This window comes from Saccopteryx bilineata, chromosome 1 (genome assembly GCF_036850765.1).
Source record: "Saccopteryx bilineata isolate mSacBil1 chromosome 1, mSacBil1_pri_phased_curated, whole genome shotgun sequence".
NCBI classification, from domain to species: domain Eukaryota; kingdom Metazoa; phylum Chordata; class Mammalia; order Chiroptera; family Emballonuridae; genus Saccopteryx; species Saccopteryx bilineata.
Window position 1 is genome coordinate 16871377 of NC_089490.1, and position 16822 is coordinate 16888198.

Genomic DNA, 16822 nt, shown 5'->3' on the forward strand with positions numbered 1-16822 from the left:
TTGGGCGGTGCTGCGGGGGCATGAACGTCAGAGGGGGTGTGAGACATGAGAAACGGGCCCCGGCCCCTCGGGATGGCCACCAGCATGTGGGGCCCATGTGCGTGCTTGCACACACATACACGCACGCATGCACACCCAGTGACGGCAGTTCTGGGGCGTGTGTCTCCCGAGTGAACAGGTGGGCCGTGCAAGGGAAGAGGCCCACAGTCCCCGGCCTTTCTGGGCTCAGGCGTCCTCGGGGGGTGGGGGAGTTGAGGAGTTACCTTCTGTTCCCTGGGAGGGAAAGGAGGAGCCCACCACCCCGCCTCTGGGGCTGCCCGATCAGAGCAGGGGCGTGGGGGGCTGGAACCCCAAGGAGCCCAAGACGGGGGTCTGTCTGCAGGGCGCCTTGCTCCGCCTCCTCTCTGCTGACGGGACTCCTTTGTTTCCAGGGGCTGATGGTGGCCATTCTGTACTGCTTTGTCAACAACGAGGTGAGGCCTGGGGAGGGACGTGGGCGCTCCGCTCGGCTGCTGCGGGGGCCGTTCTGGAGTTTTACGGTGGGGACTCCTGCCGAGACCAGCTCAGCAGTGGGCGGGCACGAGAGGAAGGCACTGCAGGACTTAAGAAAAAACACACACAAGACGCAGAATACAGAAAAGACGGTTACAGGGAACTCCTAGCCCCTAGACCTGAGAACCCAGATCTCTGCAGTCTCATCGTATTTATTGGTCTCTTTGCTCATCAAAGCAAACTAGCAGAGCCTGGGCCAAATTAGGCTACGATGGATTCAGGTGCAGAGAAAGATGACCAACCGATGCCCCCCAGGCGTGCAGGAAAATGGCTATGGGGACCAGCTGCTTCCCAGAAACAATCACAGCAGTGCTTGCCAGGGCAGCGTTCTGCCCCTGCAGGACTTGGCGTTCCGAAGGCCACACCAAAGGCTTGTCTCAAGGCTGCAGTTTAATCTCTCAGCCACTTTCCTACAGACTCCCTCAGTCATTTTCGCTCAAACCCCCTACTCACCATGTTGAGACTCTAGAGTTGAGGAAGCGTCTTGTCCGTGTATTCTGTTTCCTGTGCGTGAGGCTCTCTCTCTCTCTCTCTCTCTCTCTCTCTCTCACACACACACACACACACACACACTTACTTGTGGGCATACCATAACCATAGCCCTCTAGAGGGGTCCGGCATGAGCGGGTGGTGGTGGCTGTCACAGGTCACTTTAAGAGACATGTCCAAGTCACAGACTTCAGGCTTTAATGATTACTATCCCATTTCCTTGTCACAGCCTCTTCCCCCCCAAAAATTCTCTGCTAAAATTCTGGTTTCTAGATTCCCTTTTTTACCCTGGCTGAAGATCAGACGGGGTAAGAAGCATGCCAGGCTTGGCCCGACCGGGCAGCAGGGCCAGGAGGGAAGTGAGTTCGGCCTGAAAGAGGAGAGCCACCTGTTCTCTGGGTGGGCGGGCCAGAGCCCTGGCCCTCCGTGGGGGAGGCAGGAGTCCCTCTGGAGGCTCTGGGGGCTGGGGGCAAGGCAGCGATCCTTGCTGACCCCACACGCTCTCCGGCAGACCCTGCAGGACCACAGCCTCCCTCTGTGACAGCCCGCCCCTGGGGAGGAGGGCTGTCCATGTGTCCGTGCCTGTGGGTGGCTGGGGGAAGTCCTCCAAGGTGTCCAGCTTTGTGCTGGGGCAGGCGCGCCCCAAGCCATCAAAGTGGATATCACAAAGGCCACAGCCCACCCCCCGGTTCTTTCCAGAGGAGAAAAAGTAATAGTCCTACAGACCACACAGGGCCACCAGGGGAAGTTTCTACCAGAGGAACAGCCCCCAGGAGGGAAGAGAGTGTAAGATTCCCTGACAGTTTTGGGGGAAACTGAGGACTCTGATAGCTCCATTCAGGCCAACATTTGCATCAGAGGGGCTGGAGCTCGTGACCCGGGGACACTATTCGTTGGAGACCCAGCACTCTGTGTGGCTTCTATGTCATTGACTCCAGGATCCTGAAGCTTAAAACTCTGCCTTCCTACTTTTGCTATGGGTGTGAGGGACAAGGGGGAGTGGTGGGCGGGGCGCCCGGTGCTTCAGGGACCCGTGCGATGGCTCGAAGAAGCAGTGGGATATAGCAGGAAGGATGCCGGGTGTGGGCTTTGGCGTCAGATCTCTGATCCAGGCCCATCACTGAATGAGCTGTGTGACTTTGGGCAAGTTACCCGCCCACTCTGAACCTCAGTTTCCTCATTCTATGAAATGGAGACAAAATGCAGCATGTAGACTTCAGACCTCTAAAGGAGAGGGAAACATCTTCTGAGCACTGGTGCTCAAGCGTTTTATTAAATCTAATCCTGTGTAGCAGGCATTGTCCCCATTTTACAGATGAGAAAATTAAGGCCCAGCAAAGTGAAACGAGTAGCCCCAATTCACTGGCTAAAGGTGGTAGAGCTAGCAGGCTGTGTGGTGGGTGGTACTAATAGGTCAGGGCCGCTGGGGGGCAGCACCGGGCGCAGGGTGACCCATGAATGGGTCTCCAAGGGCGGGGGCGGCCAGACTCAGTGTGAGGTGGGCCAGGGGAGGAGGGGAGGCGGGTGTAGAGGGCACTCAGAACAGTGGCGTCCCCTTCAGGAATGGTTCTCAGCCAGGGGGCTGGTGTGCCACCTGGCCCTCAGCTCTGCTGCTTTATTTTCTGGGGGTCAGGGGCTGGGTGGCGGGTCTCTGTGTGTGGGAAGGGGGCCGAGGGGGGGGCAGAGGCCTGTGGAGGGAAGGGGGCCCCTGCTGCCACTTTCTCACCTTCCTGGCCCCAGCCCCTGCTTCCCACTGATCCCTCCCCTTTCCCCAAAGCCGAGCTGTCAGCACAGGCTCAGCCCTCCCCCGCCCTCCCCCACCCTCCCCCGCCCTCCCCCCTCCCCCACCCGCCGCACTTGTACACGCGCGTGCAACGGCTTCCCCTCCGATGGAGTCTCACCAGGCTCCCTCGCTTCCCTGAGTCCACTCCTCAGAGCCCAGTCACCAGGTCGCCTCCCTCGCCCACCTGCCCAGGCCGCCCAGCTGTCCACAGAAGGAGGGATGGGTGCCTGTCATGGCTCCGCCCTTGGCCAAGAACTTGGCCCTGAATGACCAGAGCCCCAGCTGGCCTCCCCGCTCAGCTCCCCCAGGCTTGTGCGGTGGGGGTCGGGGAGACTCTGCTTGGGGGGCCCAGAGAGCCCACTTGGCTGACATGCACCTTTAAATCCTCCTGGAGATGCCTTGTGTGCTGGCTCCTCCGAGCATGGGGACAGACCCGTCACTGTCACAGGGCCACAGAAACACGCACGGCTCCTGGGCTGAGGCCTTTGTCCACAGAGCTGTTCTCCAGACCCAGGGTTGCCATGGCAATGCCAAGTACTCGTGACCCCAAGAGAAAAGATGGCCCGGACATGGCTGCCAAGGCCTGCACCCTCTGCCGAGGGGCGAGGTGGGGTCCCGGGGGACGGGGGGGGGGGGGGTGGACTTGCGGCCACTCGTGTCCTCTCACTGTGTCCACTCTTGACTGTGGACAAGAGGGCTGGTCCAGTTCCGGCACTGCCTGGCCCTGTCGCCCAGGCAGTCACTTCGACTCTCTTCCCCAATTGCACATGGAGGGGACGAGCTTTAGCAGTTCATCCCAAACGGCCGAGCCTGGCGTGGGGCCTGAGCAGAGGGGCTGAGGGTGAACTTAGGGGGTGACCAGCGCTGGCACGGCGACCCGGTCCTTGCCCCAGTGCAATGACCCAGCCACGAGGACCCCGGCGTCCGATTAGTTCCCCCATTCAGCTCACTTAGAAGACACTTACCGAGCACCTTCTGTCTGCGGGCGGGCGCTGTGTCAGGCAGGGTGGGTGAGATGAGGACGTGATGCTGGCCCTCCCGGTGCTCCCGGCTGAGTTCAGGGGGGGCCAGCCTGTCAGGGGGGCGGGAGGCCGGTGGTTAGGAGACTGCTGTGGAGTCAGCCCAGATCGAGGTTCAAGTCCTGGCTGAGACCCGGAGAAATACTGAAATACTCCGCACCTCACTTCCCTCCCCTCTGAGTGGGGATCCTAGCCGGGGCTGCGGAGAAACGTCACTGAGATAACGCATGGAGACGCTGGGCGGGCGGCCGGCGCCCATAGCACGGTGCTTTGTAACGACAGGAACTGCCGCTGAGGTTCAGGAAGTGCGAGGGAGATGGGGACAGAGGGGACACGGGGGTCAGCACTCTGAGAGGTCCCAGGCCTGTCTGCCTTCCTGCCGGTATCCAAGGGAACCTCTTTAGCCCCCGAGGTGGCTTCCCATGGGCGTGCCTCAGTTTACCATCTCTCTCCCCCTTTAAAGGCTGTCAGACGCAGAGGCCGCCATTGTCCTCAGATGTCCCCACCCTGGCCGTCAGCACAAGCACCGCACACGCTTAGCTGGGCAGGGAGCTGGCGCGTTGCAGGGGGAGGCTGCACGTGGTATCCACGCGACCTCCCTCCCACGCCCACGCTGGGCTCCGCGCCAGGCTCCATGCCATGGCCTGGGGTACTGGGCCCGTCCTGGGAGACGGGCGCCCGGTGCCGCACTCAGTGTGGGGAATGTCCTTTTAGGGGCTGGCACGCGGCCACACCAGACGTCTTGGTGGGCTTCACTCAATGGGTGGCAGCCCTTGAGCGGGAGGGGTCAGCAGCAGGAGGGTGGCCGGGTGTTGGTGCAGGGACAGGGGGGGCACTGTCAGTGAGCTGCCTGCCGACAGCTGCTGGCCGCTGGCTGTCCTGGTGGCCGGGGCCAGAAAGGGAAGAGTCAGGTCCTGGACACTCCGGTGTGGGAAGGCCTGGGGGCAGGGTTGGGGGACATCAGAGAAGTTTGGGGAAGCAAACTTATGGGAATGTCGCTAGAAGAGCCCTCCAGACACCCTGGGCTGGACGTGCAGGTGCCAGCAGCCCCCTTGGGGGGACCTGAAACACCGTGGCATTACCACAGCCCTTAAGTGACCTGGGGTTCAGCAGTGTTGGTTGAATCTGATCTCTTCGCCCGACAACATGGTCTCCAAGCATCAGCCCTCTTGAGAAGGCTTTTCCTGGTGGGAGGCCTGAGCCCAGCACAGCCGGGAGTTCAGGTGACAGAGCTCACCTGGGCCGCCCACTGTGGATTGGGACTAGTCCCTGGATGGGTTTAGTTTAAATACAGGGTGAGAAGCCCCTTGTCCCCAGCCTCCTCATCCCTGCTGCCACCCAGCCTCAGCCTCATTTCATCTCTTCCTCCTTCCTCCTGCGAAGCCCCTGGGGAGTTTAGCAGAGTCTGGTGTGGGCACCGAGAGGCAGGGGACAACGTCCCTCTTCGCCATCATCCGCGCGGAAACTGTAGTGCGTGCTCTGCAGTCGGACTCTTCTTTTCCTTTTCCGCTCTCTCCCCTCGTCTCCGTCTCCCTGCCTCTCTCTCTCCCCTGTCCTCCTCCCGTTCAGCAACGCTGCGATGGATTGTAAAGAGTGCTTAGCTGAGTCACAGAGTTTAGAGATGGGGGAGACCGGTTAAACCATCAAGCCCAACGCTGTGATGGATTGTAAAGGGTGCTTAGCTGAGTCACGGAGTTTAGAGATGGCGGAGACCGGTTAAACCGTCGAGCCCATCTCTCTCCCGAGGAGAGGCGGAAAATCGGAGACGACAATAAATGATTTTATCGGGATATTAATTTAGGCGCCCGAAGGCCTTGACTCGTGTCTCTTAATGTAATGTAGCGGATTTTTTCCCTTCCCTACTAATGCAATCACGGGGCTGTTCTGTGGGCAGTCTGTGTGCATGATGCCTGTTGTTTCCCCTCCTCTTCCCACGGAAGGTCCAGATGGAGTTTCGGAAGAGCTGGGAGCGCTGGCGGCTGGCGCGCCTGCACATGCAGAGGGACAGCAGCATGAAGCCCCTCCAGTGTCCCAGCAGCAGCCTGAGCAGCGGGGCCGTGGTGGGCAGCAGCGTGTACGCGGCCACCTGCCAGGCCTCCTGCAGCTAAGCCTCCGGCGTCACCCTCCCGCCCGCACTGCGCACGCGGTCTCCCGGCTGCAGGCGGGCCGGGGGGCCAGCCGGGCGGGGCAGACCCTCCCGGGAGGGCCGGACACATGCACGCAGACAGCCCTGCCTCCCCTCCCCCCGACCCATCAGACAGGCAAATGGGCAGTGCCTCCCGGGGCCCGGACTCGTTTCCTCTGCGGAGAAGCAGCCTGCTAATCTGATCACTGTGGCGGGAAGAGAGGAAAAGCTATTGCTGCTGAAATGAGGATTTCTTCCCGTTAAGCCACAGGCCCCTGGGGTTCCCCCAGACAGAGCAGCAAATCAGCCCCAGACTCACACCCAAGGTCAATGGCTTATTAGTGGGATGGTGGCCTGTCAGAGGAGGTGATTCTGAAGGAGGCGGGCGTCACCGCAGCCAGACGCTGAGCTTGGATCCGGGGAGCTGACCCCGCTTGCCTCGGGCTGGGGTCACCACCCCCCTCGGCCTCCTCATTCGGGGGCGTGGCTCACGTGTCCGGGTCTCTCGTTTCCCTCAACCTGTCCCCTCATCTCGTCACCCAGCTTCTCTCTGGGGAGGGTTGTGTGGGCCACGGCCAGCAGCTATTTCTAGAAATGGCTGTGCATGATGTTGAGAAGGTGCCCGAGGGTTTTCTTCGCTGCTGCCCGCTTCTCCCTGGGCCTCCTGGGAGTTGCTCTGGTGCCTGCCCCGGCCATGCCCGGGGGACCAGGCAGGCTCACTGCCGAGAAGTCCCGGCCCTGGCTGTGAGCTCCAAGTCTCATTCTAGAGATGCTCAAGGACCCTCCGGGGCTCTCTGAGGGACATCAGCGATGCCCACACTGAGGGCTCCGACTGCCCGCCGCTGTCCGGGACCCAGAGGGCCGGGGCAGAGTGCCTGCACCGCACCACGGACGTACTTTTTATATCCCACCGGATTCTGTATCTTGCATGGGAGTCTGGGTGCCTCCTCTCACTTTAGGAAATGTGGCCAAGAAGAGACTCTTGTGGGACAACTGCCAAACCCCACTGTTACCATGGAGACAGGCTTCCCCTGCTCTGCGTTTCTTCCCTCCGCAGTCTCCCCGCTTGAGAGCTCTCTAGACTTCGTGCCTTTTCCTCCGCGGCTGTGAATAGTCTGTATGTGCCAACGTGCCATTCTGAGCCCCCGCCTGGTGAAAACAAGAACTGAATCCTTGTGGTGGTGGTGATGTTGTGAGGGGTGGGGTGGGGTGGAGCCGTTGGCAGGACTCCTGCATGCCTAGAGCTAATTAACGTTCGCCCTGCCTCCCATCTCATCCCATTCATCGTGACCAGCAGACACCTGTCAGTCCTGCCCCAGCCGGGATGAGAGCGCAGACACACGGCAGCACTGTAGACTCCCAGGAAAGGGGGGGATCTACCAGCCAACCCGGGGAAGCTGGTGAGGAGGTGCACGGATGCCACAGAAGTTTCCAGAGAAGGAGAGAACTTTGGGAGTCCCAGCCTCCTGGGAGTGCGGAGGCAGAGGCTTCAGATGAATTCCTTGATGAGTCTATCTCTCCCTCCTTCTCCTTTTTAAGTGGTGGGGGACCCTCCCCCCAAACCTGGCACCAGGCACATCCTCTGGTGCCCCTCGGAGAGATGTGTGATGTGCGGGGAGAACCATAATGGGACATAAAACACATCAAGCAGGAAGTTTCTTCCACTCCAGCTTCAGTGAAATGCTGTGTCTGTGTTAATAGGGAAGTTGGCCCTCAGGCCACAGGAGAGAACTGGGCAGATCTCGCCTCCTCCACGGCCAGGGAGCAGGGATGTTCCTGCTGCCCCGGAATCAGGGCGGACGTCCCGACTGGCGCCACTCGGGGCGTTCTCTGTGGAGTGGGGTGGGGGAGACGAGCGCTGGTGGGTTGATGTGGGGTGCAGCGCGGGCACAAGCGTTCTGAATTTGGAGAGATGAAGCTCTGAGACTTAATACACTGCACAGCAACACCTGAAGAGATACAGTGATTGTACCTGTGAGAAGTAAATTGTTGAGGGGAGGAGTTGTGGGGAGACCATCTTTCGTTAAGGAGGCACCTGGGAAGCTCGGGTTGTTTGGCTTAAACTGCAAGTAGGATTCTTTTCCCAGCGGGTACTGGTGGTTGCTGATTTCAGAAGGCTCATCAAACCCCTAAGCCCCAAGCCTTTTAGCACGGAGGGATTTTTTTTCCTTCTTGGATAAGTACCAGATACTAAACTGTAGGAAATATTTTCTTAGCTCCAAGACCCACACTATTTGTATTCATCTGAACTGCAGTGAACTCCTTCCAAAGCTATTTCCCAAACTCTCCTAAGTGAAAAACAGCTCTGACAGCTCTGGGGACGGTCCGATGCCATCTGCTCCGAAGCCCCGCCCGCTGGTTACACACCTGAGGCCCCAGGTTTGGAGCTCGCTGAGGACGCCAGTCTGCCTCTGCCCTGGGGTGTGATGGCTGAGTGGCAGGCTGTGGGCGGCGTGAGCAGGGCAGCCCTCCGGGTCTGAGTTCAGCACTCTGGCTAGCTCCCTTGAACTTCTTAGGGGCTTAAATCCTATCAACTTGTCCTTGCCGTTTCAATCTTCCATGAAGCTAAATCACAGACCTGAAACAAGCCACGCGTGGCAAAGTCTCTTTCCCTTTAAAAGGGACTTTACCGATTGTGGGCATGATTTTCGATGGACTCAATGCAATTCTTGCCGAAGACCACACCAGTGGAGTTCTCGGAGATCCCTCTGAGCAAGGAAAGATCTTGGAGAGATCCCTCCGGCCCTGATCTACAAAAGTGAGGAAGGAGGCTTGCCCAGGAGACCCGGCCAAAGTCACCTGGACCCACGCCAACTCCTGCCGCTCGAATCAGCGGGGCCCCTGGGATGGAGAGGTGCAAAGTATAAATAGCCACACGAGGTGCTGTAAGTAAAATTCAGCGGTGTCACCTGGCCTTTCTGTTCAAGAGCAAACCACAGGAAATGTTTGGTGACAGCACCATCTCCTCGATGATTTATTCTACTGGGAGGAGGGGCCGAGTGTGCTTTACTATCTGTACTCCAGCACTTCATTCATCCTCGTTTTAGAATTAAGACATGAAATGCCTAAGAGCATGCGTGTGCACAGAGAGAGCCTGCAAGCCGCTTCACGTAGCAAACCCAGAGCTCCGCGAACAGCTTGGCTTCCTGTTTTCCTGAGGCACCTGTGCTTGTTCCACGCCCAGATTGGACTGGAAGAATCTGAGGGGAGGTCCTGAGCCTCCCTTTTGTTCCTGTAGCGCCCCCCTGAGGTCGGAGAAGACTCGCAGACTGGGCAGCGTCAGCTGAGAGCAAAGATGGCGAACAAGAGTCGGCCCCGTCCCTGCCTGCAAGGGCTTGGTCACCGGCTCAGTGTGGGCCGCGTCTCAGCAGCTTCCGTCCCCGTCCCCTCCTGGCTCATTCTTCCACAAGGAAAGAACACTCGTGTGTGTGTGTGTCTGTGTGTGTGTCTTTTGTCCTGGGCATAGCAGCATCAAGTGAGGTGATGATGAATCCAGAATCTTCCCACCCACTGTGAAGGTCGTGGGACCACACTGCCCGGCGAGGAGTGGGAGCCGGAGCGGTAGATGTGTCCTCTCCATGCGCAGACAGGGCTCCCATTACTGCTAATGCCTGCTACGTGCTCCGGGGAGGCGAGAGCCGTTCCGAAGGTTTATTTTCCCTCCACTGAATTGATTCTAATCTGCAGCGCTGACCCTGCTTTTGGCTCCTATGAGGCAAACTCTATGAAAACCCTCCAAATATGTCAGCTTACCCTGCTAAGATGACTAGGTGACATTCTAAATATTCAGCAGAAACCAAATCAGTATCACCCCCCACCCACCCAGCAAGTTTTCTTGGGAAACAAAATGCCCCAGTATGAGAAACTTTTACAAAAACAGCACTGTATCGCTACAGTGTAACCTGCTGGGCTCGCCCAGCTCCCCAGCCCCGCCAGGAGGCCCGATGTCAGGAGTGCCCGTGAGGAGGCCGATGTCAGGAGCGTTGTGAAGCAGTATAATTTGAAACTCTTTCCTTAATGCGGCAGTGTGTCCACAGTATCTGTAATTACTTCTGCTCTGTCAATGGATACAGATTGGCAGGAAGCAGATAAGAAGAATTGTTTTCCCATTTACTCCCCCAAGTCTCTTGGGCTTGGCCTAGATCCGAGTCTGTCAGAGGGGACCGTTTTCTCCCCCACTCCCCACGTTTGGCCACGTTAGCCTGTTTCCAGGGCCTCGTCCATCAGTCACTCATTTTCCTCGGATGCATCCAGCCTCCTCTCCACCCTCCTCCTCACTCCCTATCCCCACAGCGAGCTTCCCCACACACCCCCCTGCTAGCCAGGCTGCGAATGCCCTTCTCTCAGCTGTGACCAATTTAGGGGCGCAGCTGAGAGGGTGGTGCTGCCAGGGCTGACAGTGACGCGCGGCGCACCGCACACGGGCGCAGCGAGGAGCGTCGCCTCCGCTGGCGTGGATCTTAACTTACACTGGGGTCCTGCCGTCTTTCTGAAGGGGCCTGTCAAATCTCTCCGTAATTAGGCAACCCGGACAATCTAGCAGGACTAATTATCACTGATGTCAGAGCAATCCCGGGGAAGACAAACAAGTCAGAGTGTTTGGATGTGGGGAGATGAGAGCTCCCCGCCAAGTCTGGAGCAGAGCACAAGCTGGCTTCTTTGCCCGGGAGCCAGTGGAGCAGTCAGGATGGGGCCCGAGTGGTCCCAGACAGACAGGACTGGGTCTTGCCAAACGGCTCCCACTCTTCTTCCAAACCTGCAGTTCTTCTAAGCTCCTCCCACACAAAACAATCACAGCCTCCAAGCAGCTAAACCTCAACATCCCCTTGGTTTGGAGGGGGCTGTATGGAGAAATGCACGGAGAGGGAAGAGCCAAAGCTTGCTGGAGGGACAAAGCTAAATTTCTGTCTTCAGTGCTTTTCGGGAGGTTGTTTGCTCCTCATGAATGTTTAAACAAGATAATTTTCATGCCGTTTTCTTAGTGTAGAAATTCATGTGAAATATGACCTGCATCTCTAGGTAGCAAATGTGCAGGGCATATATAATTCCTTGTACAAATATGAATGGGGCTCAGGCTCTTTCTTCATTTGCCTTGTACGTCAAATAAAAGCCTGTCGTTACTTTTGCTTCCTGCTTGCTCTCGGGCGGGGAGGTATTCTGCAGGGCCAGCCTCGGTGACTCACGGTGCAGTGGGAAAACACAAAAGCTGCCTTTTCTGGCCCCAGCCAGAGACCTCTTGCTCATTACTCCCCTCGTGATTGCATCTCCAGAGCACTTACCAGGGGCTCGTTTACCCATTGCAGACTTCTCACAGGGACTGCAGTGTCACTTAATGAGAGAAGTTGGGTGGTCGAGTGGCTTAGACAAAGAAGGACAGCCAAATGGATGTGTTTTAATTCCACTCATTCATTTGATGTTCCTGTCTAAGTGAACTAGTCCATTAAATCCATGGTTTTTAAAAATAATAATAATAATAAATATATAAATGCTGTGAAAGCACCAGCCATGTTTGCAAAGCAGCCGCAGGATATGAATGGAGGGGGTCTGCTGGTGAGAGAGTCGCCTTCAGGAAAACATACATTCCCCACTTGAAATCTTTGCTCTCTGGATTTGCAATTCACTCTTATAGAAGAGCAGGTTCCCCCTAATTCCACCACCATTTCCAGTCACCTGTTAGACCAGGGGTCGGGAACCTTTTTGGCTGAGAGAGCCATGAATGCCACATATTTTAAAATGTAATTCCGTGAGAGCCATACAACGACCCATGTACGTTATGCATTATCCAGTAAAAATTTGGTGCTGTCCCAGAGGACAGCTGTGATTGGCTCCAGCAACCCGCAACCATGAACATGAGCGGTAGGAAATGAATGGATTGTAATACGTGAGAACGTTTTATATTTTTAACATTATTTTTTTTATTAAAGATTTGTCTGCGAGCCAGATGCAGCCATCAAAAGAGCCACATCTGGCCCGTGAGCCATAGGTTCCTGACCCCTGTGTTAGACGATCAATGTATTTATCTGAAGGTCTCCTTAAACACACCTTTCTTAAGCTATGGTAATTGTCCCTCATACACAGAAAAAGTCTTACTCTGAGAGGAGTCAACTACAAATATAGCCAACTCCTGATTTCTGCAGACAGAAGGGCTGCATTTTGGCAGATCTGCACCAACCTTGCTTTTGACGTCACTCCCTCCCCTGTTGATATTGTCACCTTTTGGCTTCTTGACTTGGACCCTCAGCAGGAACAAGCTGGATGGAGCCCGGAGCTGTTTCTACCATCCCCACCCCCATCCCCATTCCCAGGAAAACACCTGCGCAACCCAACACAGTTGACCCTTGTAAAACATAGGTTTGGACTGTGTGGGTCCACGTACACTTGGATTCTTAAAAACATAGAGTCAGTCCTCTCTATCCCTGGATTTCTAGTCCATCTGTGAAGTCAACCAACCATGAATCCAAAACAGTGTTTTCGATCCTAGTTGGGAATCCACAGGTGCGGAGGTCCAATTGTATGTGTTGTTCTACACCATTTTATATCAGGGACTTGAGCGTTCACGGGTTCTGATAGCCGCACCAGTGCTGGAACCAATTTTCTGCAGACACAGAGGGATGACTATAATTAAGGTGTTGGGGAGTCAAAAATTATACATGGGGCCCTGGCTGGTTGGCTCAGTAGTAGAGTGTCCGCCTGGCGTGCAGAAGTCCCGGGTTCGATGCCCGGCCAGGGCACACAGGAGAAGCGCCCATCTGCTTCTCCACCCTTCCCCCTCTCCTTCCTCTCTGTCTCTCTCTTCCCCTCCCACAGCCAAGGCTCCACTGGAGCAAAGATGGCCGGGGCGCTGGGGATGGCTCCTCAGCCTCTGCCCCAGGCGACAGAGCGACGCCCTGGAGGGGCAGAGCATCGCCCCCTGGTGGGCAGAGCGTCGCCCCCTGGTGGGCGTGCCAGGTGGATCCCGGTCGGGCGCATGCGGGAGTCTGACTGTCTCTCCCCGTTTCCGGCTTCAGAAAAATACAGAAAATAAATAAATAAATAAATAAACAAACAAATAAATAAAAATTATACATGGGTTTTGACAGGGTTGGGGGTGTCAATCCTCCTAAGTCCCACGTTGTTCAAGGCTCAACTATAATAACCACCACATCTGTAGGACCCTGTGAGTCAGGTAGAAGCAACCTCGGGAAAAGAGGGTGCACTCTGGTTTAATAAGCGCTTAACTGGAAACAGGAAAGGGCGAGAGGAGCTGTCCTGCTCTGCGGAGGCCCAGCCAAGGGGTGACAAGTATTCTTGGTCTCCAGACTCACCCGTGCTCATGTGCAATACGAAGCAGCATTTGCGTGTTGATGCCCCCCCCACACACACTCGGCAGGAGCAAGCGGAAACTCAGAGCTGTTGACCCCATCCCCACGCCCCTGGGGACAACTGAGTCCCCCCCTAGGATTTGTGAAGAGTCTCACTCACTCACATGCCACCTGTGTCGGCATCCCCAAGGGGGGGGGTCACCTCCCTCCCCAAATCTTCTCTCACTATTCTCTCAAAAGCCAATGCCAGAAGCACGTGCAGATCACTGTCTTTCACTCTCTCCTTTTACATCTGTCCTTTTCACTCTCTCCTCCCTCCTTCCCTCCCCCTCCCCATGATAAAGAGAAAGACCAAGAGTCACGGGGTCTCCTTTATCAGAAATCGTGGCGGGGAGAACCAAGCAGTACAAACCGGAATGGATCACAGATGTAGCCAGACAGCTGGAGAAGATGAGAAACTAGACCCGGTACTGGGACGAAGACGCCTTAGCAGTTAAGTGTCCCCAAAGGTGGGGTGAGTAGGTGTATATTGATGATGAAGAGGCCAGAACGGGAGACGAGTAAATAAAGGAAAACAGCAGACTGTGAAAAAGAGCCACGTGATAAGAGAGGAGAGACACGCAGAGGTGGAAAGAAGAATGAGAATCACGAGGGGCCAGCCAGAGGGAGGTAAGGGGGGCGGAGCCTGCGACCAGTCAGCGCCATTGGCTCTTTCTTCCATCAATCTGAGCGATTTCCCTGCAGAGTCCCCTAATCCCAAAATGCGATATTCTTCTCTTTGGTACAAAGGGTCATTTTTAACTAACCAAATGATTTTAGGAAGAGAAAAAGACTCACAGCCTAGAGTAAATCCAACAATTAACACCCCCTGACACACACACACACACACTAATAGCAGGGCACCGGTGTGAGAATGAATTGCTATGGCTCCTCCTCATGCAGGACCAGCCGACCTCAGGATTGATCTGTTTTACAGCCTCTAGGAACAAAATCAATAGCTGTGAATTACAAACCCTGAGCATCCCTTGCTGGGAGATGGATTGCTCGGGGCTGGAGTAGGTGGGTAACACCTGGAGGCATTGTCAAGCAATTTTTTTTTCTTTTTTAGCTTTCCATATCCCCAGGGGAAAAGAGTCAGGATTAGAAATATACGGCTCATAAAAATTAGGGGATATTTCAAAATGAATATGAAGCGATAAAAAAAAAAAGCATTTGATTTTTTTTTTTAATTACACAAGAACATCAGAAAAGCAAATGACAAGTCAAAGGAAGTTGTTCGATGCTGCAAATGAGATGCAAAACCAACTTTTATTTCCTTGGTGGAAATGCTCTATACAAAAAAAGGCTGAGAGTGCTGGGGTATCACAGTCCCTGATCCCCTAATTTCTGTGAGCAGTGTAGTAAATACTGTTTACAGGATACTAAGGTGGATTAGAAACACAGTTCAGGGCTTGGGAATATAATGACACAACTCTTAATAGCTCCATCGTAAGGCCACGGTTACATTACTTATTAAATCCGTGTTTCAACAACCCATAGCCATTTATGTACATTTTTTGGCTTAAGGAGACCGCTATTTTACCACCATATGTTTTGCCTTCTAGAAAGCTTCAAAACCTTCAAAATTCCTAGGAAAGTGAATGTATGGAGCCCCGTGGGGACCGACCAATTAGATGTCACTTGACAAGGAAAAGCACCCTCAAGCTCTTAACATCGTTCAAATCCTGCTACCGGCCTTGGCTTTATTTGCTGGTCTCCAGGTTCTCAGTCTTCTAACCCGTGTGACAGCCATGTGCACATCCACTAGGTGCCCCTCCTAGACCCAGGCCCCAGAGGCCCAGGCAAGTGGGGAGACTCACACAACGTAAGGGTAACCTGGCGAAATGAACATTCACAAATCATAATGGTTGGCTACAAATTACTTTGATACAAACCTCATCTTTTAAAGTTTGACCCCAAACACAGTGAGAACCACTGCTGTATTTTCCAGCTCTACTTTCATCCAAGCACAATTCCACAGACACAGAATGGATTCGGAGTCCTTGCCCCTCAAAGGGTTCCAAGGACCCACAGCATCAGCACCGCCTGGGGGCTTGATTGAGGCGAGGACTGTTAGGCCCCACCCCAGACTTCCTGAGTTTTAAGCAGATCCTCGGGAGAGATGCAAATATCACTAAAGTTTGAGACCACTCTCCTGATGAGAATTGGCCTCTTTTCTGAGAGTTAGGAATATAGTTTTAAATTTCAGAGGCTAGCCTGGTTTGTACTCTTCACGCGAGTGAACACTGGATAGAACTTAAATGTTTAATAATAGGGAGTTGGCTAAGTAAATAATGGTACATCGATCAACATAGAAATATTATGTGGCTATCAAAATCAATATTGTAGAAGAATCACATGAGAATATATTCAGTTTATCATTAAGTTAAAAAAATCAATCATAGGTATGACTAAGATGAAAACAAACAGAAATTATGATTAAAAAACAGAATGCGCACGCTATAAACCTTACCGACAGAGTGATGACAGAATAAACAAGGAAAGGAAGAGGAACAGGAAGTATAGAGCAGTGTCGGCCGGGTGACTTCCTGACCTTTCAGAGTCACAAGTAAAAGTATATAATTTAAGGCTATTAAATCAAGTAACAGGTTGTAATTAAATGTAAAAATGTAAAATCGATAAGTCAATCAGTCAATAGAATTGAGTATCGAGGAATAGAGAGAAGCAGGGAGAAGGGGAAATACAAACTTATCACATTCATTTTTTTTTCACAAGTTATTCACTGTCTAAAATAATAAAGGATAAAATAATTTAAAGTTTAACAAATAACTTTGGAACAGAACGTTGTTTTCCAAATTATCGAAAGAAGCACAAACACACAATCTGTAATGAAGACCTAAAAATACGCTTTTATAGCTTCCAAAATCTGAGAAAAATACTTCATCCTTATAAAAATATAAATAAGGATAATAACAAACAAATCTATTGGCATATTAAAATAGTAGGACCTTACAATCAAGAATTTTATTGCAGGGATTAAAGGATCCTCCAGTCTGAGTGAATCGATAACATAGTTAATTACATTAAATTGACCAAAGAGAATCAGTATCTACTACACTAAGTCAGTATCTACTACACTAAAAGAGATTCTGTGGAATTGAACATCCATTCTTAAGTAAGAAAAATCACGTAAATAGGAACAAATACACAGTGGTGGAAAATGATTTGACTCTGGGTGACAGGCCCATGACATCAACAGTTCACATGCTATCAGATGTTCACCTGTAACCTGTGTACTCCTATTGATCAATGTTACCTTGTTAGAGTTCATTTTCTAATGTAAAATTTAAAAATAAAAAAACCTTTTAATAGCATAAATACAGACAATAACTTAAGCTATCTGTCTAGCCATCCAGTTAGCCCAAAGCCAGCATTGTGTTTTAGTGGAAAGATACTGAGGCATGCTCACTGCAGTCAGGAACGAGACAAAAATAGCATTGACTACTACTCTTTTGATTTGACATTTTCCTGAATATCCTAGTCAATATAATTA

At 53.5% G+C, this 16822-nt stretch overlaps 1 protein-coding gene across 1 annotated transcript in view; it reads left to right on the forward strand.

Moving 5' to 3' along the window:
- GLP1R (glucagon like peptide 1 receptor) overlaps positions 1-11094 on the forward strand; it is a 40514-nt gene extending 29420 nt beyond the window's left edge. The window contains exons 12-13 of the mRNA XM_066240631.1: positions 432-473; positions 5784-11094. Of these exons, the coding sequence (XP_066096728.1) occupies positions 432-473; positions 5784-5951 (210 nt within the window). The 3' untranslated portion in view covers positions 5952-11094. The remainder of the gene's footprint in view (positions 1-431; positions 474-5783) is intronic.
- The last annotated feature ends 5728 nt before the right edge of the window (positions 11095-16822 follow it).